The following is a 12,359-nucleotide window of genomic DNA, read 5'->3' on the forward strand; positions in this document are numbered from 1 at the left end:
ATCCAAAAATATAAAGTTATAAGAAATTTATTCTTAAGAAGTACTGTATATATAATTCATAGTGATTCAAAAATAACCTGTTACGCTTACGTTAACTTTTCTTAATGTATACTGACTTAAAATAAAATCTAATTAAATATTGTAATAATGGTTTAGAACATCCAATATTAATTTAAAGTGCCTTATTACGAAAAAAAAAAGAATAGTCAGGGAGTTAGAACATACCCACGGTTAGAAGAATAGCACAGATTATTCATGCTAAATTCGACCATTTTTGGCATCTCCTATTGCTCCCCAAACATCAAAAACAAATTCATCCGGAAAAGCGAAATCGCCAAGAACCAAGTCCAATGCTTCTGCAAATTCGTCAGGGTTCTTTTTGTCCTTTCCAGTTTCCACCATTGTTGCAGCTGCAGTGAAGGAAAGGTGAGACTGATAATTACTGAATGCACATACCAAGGCTTTGATGGGCCTTCTCTGGATAACTCAAGGCTCAGACATGTTGGAGAGGCAACCATTACGAAGACTGCACAGTCCAACAATACAATTTAAGCCTTATTTTATTAAATTATATTTAGAAGAGTGGAGCAGTTATGGAAATTATAAATATGATCTCATTTTCATACTAATTAATTGGGTGGCACGGTGGGCGTAGCGGTTAGCAAACGCTATCACCAGTGCTCAAATGTTACAGTGTTCAAATCCAGTGTTGTCTGGAAGGGGCTTGTACCGGATGCTCCAGCTTCCTTTCATGTTCCAAAGACGTACGGGGTTACTAGGTTAGATTGTCACCAGGGTGTATTTGGATGGCATGGACTCGTGGACTGGAAAGGCCTGTTACCGTGTTAGGTCTCTAAATATGAAAAATTAAATTATTCAGTCTTAAACTGGTTATACCATAGAGACATATGAAAAGTTAGAACTGAATATGGAAATTAGAAATGTACTGGAGTCTGTGTGGCTGTGGAGGAGGCTCGGGGCGAGGGGTGGTGGGGAGGGGATCTCTCTTTTACTTCTCTTTCTCTGACTGTAAGGGGCGCCTGGCAATTTCTGATGATGGCAAATCTCTCTGGTTTATGGCAGACTAAAGCAAATTTCATGTAATATTAAACTTGTTTCATTACGATAATAAATTAATATTGATTCTTAAATCTTGAGAATTAAGACAAGATACCAGGAAGCTAAACCGAGGATGATTCTGCCTTTTCTGAACATGGTCAAGAGTTTTTTTTTCCCAGTTAAAAATTATTTTCCTTATGTTACATGGAAGTAAGTGAACAGTAGACTCGTGAAATTTTTTTCTCTTGGTGAGTCATACACCATCATACATGCACAAGGGGCTGAGGGCTGATGGTTGATTCAAAGCCATGGGTGCAACATGTTGGGTGATATTGCAACATATGTTGAGGGAATACTGTACCATTGGATGTGCTGTCTTGAAGAGATAGGATACACAGGATAACCTAGGATAAGTGGCCGAGAAAGAATGGACCTGCCCCGCCCCGCCAGCCTGAACCAATGTTAATTTCTTCCTTTATCCTCATTTACATCTAGCAGTGCATCCTTCTTTTGCTTCTCCCTACGTCCATCCTTTCCTGAAAAGTATGCTTATTTTTGACAAATTCCACTACTGTCATCACATTTTGGATAAAGACGTTTTCTTCTGAATTCTGAACTGGATTTACTGGTGAGAATGTTAATAACAATAGCCTGGTCAACTGGGCATTTTCTACGGATCAACTTTTCATATCTTTTAATTTATCAGTAATTCAGACATACAGCATGGTAACAGGTCCTTCCAGCCCACGAGCCTGTCCCACCCCAAATTAATCTACAACCCCCGTACATTTTGAAGGGTGGGAGGAAACTGAAGCACCCAGAGGAAACCCACACAGACATGGGAAGAATGTACAAACTCCTCACAGACAATGCCGGATTAGAACCCAGGTTACTGGCCGGATACTGGCAGGTTACAGTGCCGGATTAGAACCCAGGTAACTGCTACGCTCACTTTGCTGTTATTGTGCATGTTCTCTCTCTCACTCTCCCCTTCTCTCTCTCGCTGTCAATCCACCTCCAACTGCTCACGCTCATTTGAGTACACGAGAGCTCTGTTAGATTCAAAATGGTGCTAACAGCGCATCAGAGCCCCCCCTTGAGCACACGAGTGCTCCATTGGATTCAAAATGGTGCCAACAGCACGCCAAAGTCCCACTTGAGCACGGCGAGTAAAACAAATTTAAACTCGTGACGTCATGTCATTGCTGACATTTTTTTCGGATAGTGAGAATTTCGGTAAAGTGGTTTTCAGATAATCGGAAAAGTGCTGTTGTAGTTCACTTTAATCAGGTAATTCCCATAACATACAAAATTTAAATTTAAATTCGAACCTCAGTCGCTGGCAACGTATTAGTGTTAGGCCAACCATTATGCTAGCCATGCTGCCATCATAATTAACCCCTGCCCCCAACATTTACAGATAAAGTCTCCCTAATATACTTAATAATATACCAAGTAGTAAAACACAAAATTTCTGTTGGCACCGTGGTTGAAGTGAAAACACGAAATAGAGCTTGAGAGCAGCAGAGTTTACAGATGGGGAGCAGTGAGAGAGAATCCCACAGAACTCCCTTTCATAAACTAATAATGATAAAGAATCTTACTCAGCAAGGATAAAGAGACATGTTAAGTAAGTCACCCCAAAGTTGAGCAGTAAACAACCAGCTCTTCATCCCGGGCAATGCATTGCTGTTTCACACGACTTTATTCACACAACTGGTAGCTGAATATTTGCTGCCATCTTCACCAACTTCAGAGAACATTTAAAATTTTAAACATTTAAATTTTAATTCATTTTAAATTCTATTTATTTAGTTATATCCTTGATTTTTTTTTGGTTGCCGGTTGCTTGAATTCGGTTAATAGGAATTGTACAGTATCGGCGATGGAAAAATAAGCACCTTCAGACACACAGAGCATGTTGTAAAATCCTTATATAGATTTCCCTAGCTCAATGCTTAATTGTGATTCCGCCAAATACAAGTGTTTCCCTGAAATGGTTATGACTTTCACTTGAATTTCTTTCCTTATTTGAGACATCTGGTTTGGTAATTTAGAGTTTTGTAATCATACATTTTTTGGAACGCTCTCAAGTATGGCGTTTTGCTCCAGATATCATCTCGACCCAGCAGATGATCGTAAAATGACTGCCAGCTGACGATTCAATGAAAAGTAAATCATTCATACAGGAAGTCAAATTCATTAATTTGTTATTAGTTCATCGCTCAGACCAACTGATTACTCCCAGGGAGCCAAAAGGCACAGGTACAAATACATCACAGACAGAAATCCTTGGCTACTAAATCACCAAAAAAAAAGCTTTAGCATACTAAGATTGCAGAAGGAAATACAAAGAGAGGTTGTTCGGGACCTCAAGTCTATAAATCATTCTCCTTTGGCTACCATTTCCATTTTAAATCATTATTACTAACACAGGCAAACTTGAAATTTCAGAAGAATTTTGTTTGGGCGCTGAGATTTTCAGATTGGAATTAAGTAAGGATGTCTCATTCTACAGAAATCACTATGATGTAAGAGCTTAGTTTAAACTTGGATATCTGAATTTAAAAAAAAATAAAATGGTCAAAGTTAGGATTGTTCAGAATACCTGTTTCATGGGCATTAATCCACTTCACTGAGGACATCTACAAGAGGCGGTGTCTCAAGAAAGCAGCCTCTGCCCTCAAGGACCCCCACCGGCCGGGCCTTGCTACCATCAGTAGCGAGGTACAGGAGCCTGAAGACGATCACCCAGCTGCTCAAGGACAGCTTCTCTGCCATCAGATTCCTTGAATGGACCTTGAACCACAGACGCCACCTCCCTTTCTCTTCTTTGGACTAATTTAATTATTTTTAAAAAAGTAATTCGCAGTAATATTGCACTTGTGATGCAACCACAAAACAATGAATTGCATGACATTTTAACAACAATAAATTCTGATCCTGGTAAAGTGCCATGCAAAAACATATAGGAGAAAATTAGTGGGACCCACGAACATTATTTTGGAACTGAGTGGACTCAGTATTTTAATCTTATAAATGACAGAATGAGACCACTCAACCCATTATGGTCACATCAGCTCTCCTTTCCCCTCTCCTTGTTTCCATGCAATCTATTCTTTGTGTTGCATGAATCTAGATTAAGTTTATTCTCAAATCCACCAAGATGCAGTGATAGTACTCATTTTGTGAGCGAACCAATAGACATCTCGTATATAGTACGAGTCAGACACAGCACAAAAGTAGGGTTACAAAGAGAGATCAGCTGGTGCGGAACAAAGGCAGCATCATCTTCCTATTTTACGGTTCATTCAAGAGTCTGATAATGGCAGGAAAGAAACTGTCCTTAAATCTGGAGGTGCGTGATCTCTATGGCCCACACTATGCTCATCAGCTCTCTTTCATTTCTTTCCGCATCAACACGCACAACGCCCAGCATCTCGTTAGGGGTGTGGAAAGAAGCCAGACGACCTAGAGGAGATTAACGGGATTACGGAGAGAAAATGCACCCTCCACACAGAAGGGGATTGAACTCTGGACCCTGGGAGGCAGTGAAGTACCCATTAGCCGCCCTTTGGTCTATGTGCAGAAGACGCCTGAGCTGAATTGACAAGGCCAATTTCAAGTCGGCTGGATGTAATCAGTGAGAATTCAGAAGAAACAGCATGACCTCACCTTTGACCCATTCGCCTTCATGAGAGGATTTGTAAAGAGGGTAATTTTTCCAGTGATTGAAAATATAACCAGACTGGAGAGGAAGTGTGAGGTGGTTCCAGGACTGCAACTTTATAAACTTTTATCCAGGGATGCTGACAGCATTTGTTGCCAATTCCTCGACAGCCATTAACCATTTTATTGGGTCTGGAACCATGAACACTACAGCACAGAAGCAGGCCTCTTCAGACCTCTTTTGTGGCTGCATCACAAGTGCAATATTACTGTGAATTACTTTTAAAAAAATAATTAAATTAGTCCAAAGAAGAGAAAGGGAGGTGGCGTCTGTGGCTCAAGGTCCATTCAAGGAATCTGATGGCAGAGAAGCTGTCTGTGCTGAACCATTTTTTTTGCCTGCACCCATGCAAAGCCAACCACCCTGATCTTCAAGGGGACCAATTTTGTCCTTTACTATCCTTTAATATATCTGTAGATACAGTTAGGATTTTCCTTCACATTGTCTGCCAAAGCAACCTAATGTCTTGTTTTTTTGCCTTCCTGATTTCTTTCTTGAGATTTTTCTTGCTTTTTTATAGTCATAAATTACCTCATTCCTGCTGTACACCTCTCTCTTCTTCCGAACCAGATCCCCAATATCGCTTGAAAACCAAGATTCCCTGTGCCTGCTCACCTTGCCTTTACTCCTGACAGGAACATACAAGTTCTGTGCTCTCAAAATGTCACCTCTGAAGGTCCTCCACTTACCTTGCCTGAAAACAACTTATCCCGATCCACGCATTCCAGATCCTTTCTCATTTCCTCAAAATTAGCCTTCCTTCAGTTCAGAATCTCAACTCTAGGCCCAGACCTGTCCTTCTCCAATAATTAACCTGAAACTAATGGCATTATGATCACTGGACCCAAAATGTTTCCCAACACATACTTCTGCCACCTGTCCTGTCTCATTCCAAAAAAAGGAGATCCAGTTGGTACCTCTATATATTGATCTAGAAAACTTTCTTGAACAAATTTGACAAACTCCAAACTATCCAGCCTTTTAACAGTATTACAGTCCCAGTTAATATGTGGAAAATTGAAATCCCCTTGTGTTTCCCGTAGTTGTCTGTTGTCTCTCTACAGATTTGCTCCTCCAATTCTTGTTGACTATTGGGTGGTCTATAATACAACCCCATGAGTGTGGTCATACCTTTCCTCTTCCTCACCTCCACCCATACAGCCTCAATAGACAAGTCCACTGGTCTGTTCTGCCTGAGCAATCATTTTTTTCACAAAAAAAGCTGGAGGAGCTCAGCGTCTCGCAGCATCCGTATCTTTACCTCCTATGGACGCTGTGAGACCAGCCGAGTTACTCCAGCATTTCTGTGTTTTTACTACAATCACAGCATCTGCAGACTTTCGTGTTTCACTGCAAAAGTTTCATCGTCATCATTACCGATACTGGGCATGCTTTTCTACATTTATTGGCTTACTTGGTTTTAACAATCTGTGGAGCAGGTATTGGACCAGTCCCTTGCTCTAGAGTGCAAGCCTTTGTAGGCCAGTGCTTATATTCCGGAATATCTCAAAAGTGTCTTTCCCTAGCTGAGGAGCTCGAACCAGAGATAAGCAGAATAAGTGCATGGAAATATGCATTGCTGGACTAGCTAATTTTAAACAATCGTTTGATGATAATATTTCAGGAAATAATTTGTTTACCACACTGCATCCCCTCACCATTAATCATTAATTGCAATCATTCCACTGTATAAAGCAGTTTCCAGTAATAAAATTAGCTTTCAGACACGTTAAGTGGCAGCAAATAAGGCAGGAACTGAAGGGGTTTGAAACATGATGATACCTAACATGGTAAAAGTGTGGATCAGATGTTAAAGGTTGTAGGGAATCTAACTGTATGGTTCTCCATGATTCAGCTGGGAATGAACATGGCAAGGAACGTCAGCAAGCACTCTTGGTATTGCTTCTGTGATATTTTTCTAACAGTATAGTTAAGAATAAAATAACACAATAGAAAGAAGCCAAGAATCCCATTAGATGTGCGGCAGCCTTTATTAAAAGTCGTTTTGTAAAATTATGGTTGTGTGGCAGCCCGCAATCATGGAGATTAGGCCGGCACATCGCGCGGCAGCAGACGCGAACAGAGATCGCTGAAGCGACACCCAGGACAACGAACCGGTGGGGGGTGGGCAGCATCAGACCAACAGTCCTAGAGTGGCGTTGGTCAAGCTGCCCAGCTAACTCAGCAGAGATAGGCTGGGGAAGAAGGCCATTCATATGCATGAGCGTTCCCGCCCGCTATTGTTATTCATACGGTTGACTTAGTCACTCAGCAAAAACGGCGGGAACTTGAACAGTATAAAAGTAGCCTTTCCAGCCCTAATAAAGTGAGTGAGCTTAACCTGCCACACTCTGTGTGTGTGTGTTTCTTTGTAGGGGTCGGCTACAGTAGGTTCAATAACAAGGTAAGGAAGAACCAATTTCATTCGCTGAAGGAAGTCATTAAATCTGGTTGATTTTTTAGAGAATGTCATTCTTCCTTCATTGTCATTATTGATACCAGTATTTTTATTCTGATTTTGAAAGGCCTGAACAGAGCAAATGTGGCAAAGTTGTTTCGCACTATAGAGGAGTCAAGGACAAAGGGGGGACAACTTCAGGAGTGAAGGGCGCCCATTTAAAACAGAGATTGGAGGAATTTCTTTAGCCAGAGAGTGGTCAACCTTTGCAATTTGCTGCCATGGGTGGCTGTGGAGGCCAGACTGCTGAGTGTTATTAAGGCATGGTATTAAAGGTTATGGGGAGAATTCAGGGGAGTGGGGCTGAGTAGGAGAATGGATCAGCTCATGATGGAATGGCAGAGTGGACTCGATGGCCCAAATGGCCTACTCCTGCTCTGATATCTTATGGCCTTATGGACTTTATTTAATTATTTGATTCTAGCTTCTGTCATGGCTAACTACCAAACCCGTCCTTGGAGCGAAGGGCAAGGCTCCATTGGCCCATGTTTATACTCCTGCTTAGCACAGGTGGATCTTTCCCCAGCTGAGAAGCCGTGCTCTGTTTATTAGGATCTTTTCTCCATATCAGAGGAGAACAAAGCAAGAGGACTTTATAAACCTCTGTAAGGTTGCCCTTTAGCCTCGTACACTCCGGAGAGAAAAGTCCCAGTCTTTGCAGCATCTCTCTATCATTCAAGTACCTGTACTACCTTACAACTATGTACACTCTATACTCTGCATAGTCCCTGTGGTGAAAAATATTGGTCTACTTGTTCATCAAGATTAATTTGCTATTTCAATCTGTAGCAATGAAGTTTTTTGTCTTTATTTTCATGTTTCCTTTATTTTCCCATGATCAATGAATTGAATTAAACAGAGCTGGAGTATAAAATGCATAAGTTTTAAGAAGACCTGTGATTCAGAATAACTAAGCAAGGAGGGTCTGGGTTAAATTGAGAATTCTATCGATATTGCAGAATCAGGGTGATCAGGAGTTAATGGACCACCTATTATATTGCATGAGGGATTATAAAATCTCTTTCCATGATTTGTTAAATTACGCTCGGATTGTGTATTAAAGGTGTATTCCCAACTGCTTTCAGTGTAGAATCTTTGCAAGGGAGAGACCTGTTTTCTCTGACTTGACTGAACATTTGAGTCTCTCCGCTCCCCCATTTTGAAGACAAAAATGGCAAGTACATATACAGATGTTCTTCTTATTTCGACTCGTTCAAAATGTATGAAGGTTGTAGGTCAATTAAGTGTAATTGGGCAACATGGGCTTGTAACTCAGAAGGGCCTGTTACCATGATGTATATCTAATATTTTTAATTAAAAAATTAATTCTCATGCTCTGTACATATTTTTATAGAGCTGACTTACAAGGGAACACCTTGCGAAGTACCATTCTACAATTTCAGACATTACACTAAAAGAATATACCTAGTTTTTTTTAAGAATTGGAAAGCAGGCAAGTGTAAACCTTCTAAACGATTAATCAGACATTTGTAAAAATATGAGATGATTAATTTTAACAAGATGAAAAAATAGTCAATTTGCATTCCTTCCAGTAAACTGACCAATGGCTCTGTACATCAGATTTATCAGGGCACTTTTCTATCATGGAACCATCAGATCACACAAAATGGAAGTGCTTGACCAACAAATTAATCGAGAGCAGCTAATTACATCAATATAACTACATTTGTTTGGGTTAGATTTGATGAATGAAGCTAATTATGCATGCCAACAATTTAGATGGGGAAATGGAGAAGAAATAACGTAATGCAGAATGGATCAAGAACACCATTTGATTCAACATCATTATAAATTTTTTGTAAGTTTTTTTATTGCAGTGAACAACATCAAAACAGGTCAGATTCCAGGCTTACCTAACTCCACGTCTCTGATGCCCATGTAACTTTCCAAAAGATCATCCACTTTCTTGGTTGCTCGTTCCTCAAACTCTGTTGGCTGTTAAAAAATAATGGAAATGCTGATTCTCTGAACATGAAAGAACTAAGCGTATCCTCTTTGAAATCACTAGGCACACCAAGAGTTAACCTTTCCATTCTGTTTGCAGTTGGGAACATGAGTAAACATGAGCAGAATCACAATGTTCCATGAAAACATAGACCATCGATCGGGAAAAAGATGAGGTTCCAGCAGGCACAGATAATGGAGTGAAAAAGAGAGGTAAAAAGTGGTACCTCAAAGGGTACCATTTCAAGATTATGCCCAGTGCCAAGTGGTAACATGTTCTAACATGGAAGCGAACAGATGAATGTGTAACCGGAGGTTTAATAATGGAATGAGGGCTTTAGATTTCTGAGGCATTGGAACTGTTCCTGTATAAATTGAATGGGTCAACAGAGCCGGTATGCTTGCAGGGGTTGAGGGGTGGGAAGCTTGCAGTGTTATTGGAAAGTGCTTAAATTATTGCAGCAGGCAGAATTGCAACCTCAAAGACAAAGATAAAGCTCATGGAAGGGTTAAAAAAAAGGAAAACAATTAAATAGACAGTGAAGGCAATGCCAAGCAGCAAAGGGATCATATGCAATTAATGGAAGAATTCTCAAGATATGGATGAGCAGGAAGGTCCGGCATTCAAGTGTACAGCTCTGTGAAAGGGGCCACACAAGTCAATAGGGTGGTAAAGAAGGTATAAGGCATGCTTGCGTTCATCGGGCCAGGCATTGAGTAGAAAAGTGAGGAAGTCACGTTGCAGTACTTGGAATATTGTGTGCAATTCTGGACGCCCCATCACAGGAAGGATGTGCAGTCTTTGGGAAGGGGATAGAAGTGACTTTGCAGGATGTTGCCTGGATTAGAGGGCATGAGCTACAAGCAGAGGCTGGATCAACCCTGGGATATTTTCTCTGGATTGTCAAAGGCAAAGGGGAAACCTTGATGGGGAACACTGTCAGAATCTTATTCCCAGAGTAAAAATGTAATAAATGTCACACACAATTTAAAGTGAGGGGGTAACATTTAAAAGAGATGTGTGGGGCAAAATTTCTACAGAGGGTGGTGGGTGCCTGGCACGAGCTGCCAGGAGTAGTGGTAAAGAGGTAGTGCATAAGAGGTTTCTGGATAAGACACATGAATATCGAAGGAATATCGGTGCAAGAGCAGAGCTTTGGTTTAATTTGGGTGTTGTGTTTGGGCTGAAGTTCCTTTGCTTTACTGTTCCATATTCTTTGGCCTGGCTTTGCAGATGAAGATTTATGGATGGGTCCACGTCAGCTGCAGGCTCGTTTGTGGCTGACAAGTCCACTATATCTCAGGCCTCATATGGTGAATGAATTAATGGCACCAACACATAAATGGGAATGATCTAATGCATTATTGAAATATAACTGTTGGGTTCCCAAAGCTGGGAGCTAAATACTCCTGGGTCTTGTAGCACTGTGACAAGGTGGAGATTAGTGTGGTTCTGAGGAACAGCCTAACTTAATGGATTAGAATCAAGTTACGAAAGCTAAGGGTGGCACGATTAGCCAAGTGGCATCAGCAATCCAGCCCTCTCCGTAAGGAATGTATACAACCTCCCACTGACCACATGGGTTTCCTCTGGGCGCTATGGTTTCCTCCTACCTTTCAAAATGTATGGGGGTTCTAGGTTAATTGGGGTATTTGGGCAGTATGGCTCGTGGGTCAGAGGGCCTGTTACCGTGCTGTAACTTTCAATTTTTTTTAATTTTCAGGGAAGAAAACACCAGGAAAGGTTATGAAGGGACCTCCAAATATTTGTTGCAATTTTTTGGGGTGGCCATAGAGTTAATACGGTAACGTTGGAAGACTTTAAACAAATTGTTGGAGGAACTCAGCAGATGGAGAAACAGAGTGGTCACTGTTTTGCGTTGGAACTCTTCTTTAAGACATCATCAGTCATGGGTGGATTCAGCTCCACTTACCCAGCCATTCCCCACAGCCCCATTCTTCAAAAGTCTATCTGTCTCCAAAATACTGCTTCCTTGGGCAGAAATTTCCATGTATTCACAACCCTCTGGGTGGAGCAGTTCCTCCTCAGCTCTGTCTCAAATCTGCTCCCTGAATCCATTTCTCCTAGTTTTAATCTTGCCCCGAAACATCCTCCCTGCTTCTATCCTAACAATTCCATTCATAATTTTACATGCCTCTGTCATATCCTTAAATCATTCTTCTAAATGCCAATGAGTATATTCCCAGGCTATACAGATGAAATGCAATTTAGTTATTGAGAAAGGATGAGGAGGTCCTGGAGAAGGTCGACAGAACTGAGGAATTTTCCCATCAGGTTCGACTGGATGAGCTGGTGTTGTTCCTTTAGAGGGTTACTCAAAGTGCTCAAGATTATTTTTGGTCAAAACATTTCAGAACTCAGCCAGTCTGGCCCAAAATGTCAGCAATACCTCTTATGGACACTGCAAGATTGACTGAGTTTCTCCTGCTTTTCTGCATTTTTGATTACAATCACAGCTCTGCATAGTTTCATATTTCACTTGAAGATTATTTTTTGATCTAGAGAGGGTAAAAATGGATGGGAAATTCCCATTGTTGGATGGTTTGACTAGATTTAGGAACGGAAAAAATCCTCAGAGAATGAATTTAATTCAGCTAGAAGTCCTGTTTCATACAGACACACCCATTTCTCTGTATTGTTCTTTCGGAGATCTCACATGAACAGGTATCTTTGCTCTTAAAAGAGTTCAAAGCAACCATCATATTACTTACAGCCCCTTCCACAGTCGCAGAACCTTTTGACCTCAATCGCAAAGTTTCCCGTCCACTTCCAACTTTGCCCTCAGCTGTAGACTTCACACACTTTGTCCTTTGAGCAATCATATCTGAAAAATTCAGGTGAAAATGTTATTGCAAAAATAAACTGAGAATTAGTGGCACTGATTCAGTACCAAGATCTGACAATGCTTTAGGGTTCCTTTTCAGCCAAAATGGTAGAAGGCACGGCATAGAGGAAGCTACCCATCCTACGATATCTCTGCGGAGTCAACTGAAAGCAACATGAGTGGATAAAGCATACACTTTACACTGTCAAATAAAGCCAAACTTATATTCAAGACACTTAAAAGGAGGGTTACAGTATAAGGAATGATAAAGAACAACAGGATTATTAGAACACAAGAAATT

General features: G+C 40.8%; 1 protein-coding gene across 1 annotated transcript in view; it reads right to left on the minus strand.

Annotated features, from left to right (window-relative positions):
- Positions 1-12,359, minus strand: part of LOC138756853 (PDZ domain-containing protein GIPC3-like) — a 51,067-nt gene that overhangs the window by 4,841 nt on the left and 33,867 nt on the right. The window contains exons 4-6 of the mRNA XM_069923244.1: positions 11,946-12,058; positions 9,122-9,203; positions 226-410 (exon numbers count right to left, since the gene is read on the minus strand). Coding sequence (XP_069779345.1) covers positions 259-410; positions 9,122-9,203; positions 11,946-12,058 — 347 coding nt within the window. The 3' untranslated portion in view covers positions 226-258. The remainder of the gene's footprint in view (positions 1-225; positions 411-9,121; positions 9,204-11,945; positions 12,059-12,359) is intronic.

The sequence above is a fragment of the Narcine bancroftii genome, chromosome 3 (genome assembly GCF_036971445.1).
Source record: "Narcine bancroftii isolate sNarBan1 chromosome 3, sNarBan1.hap1, whole genome shotgun sequence".
In the NCBI taxonomy this organism is placed as follows: Eukaryota; Metazoa; Chordata; class Chondrichthyes; order Torpediniformes; family Narcinidae; genus Narcine; species Narcine bancroftii.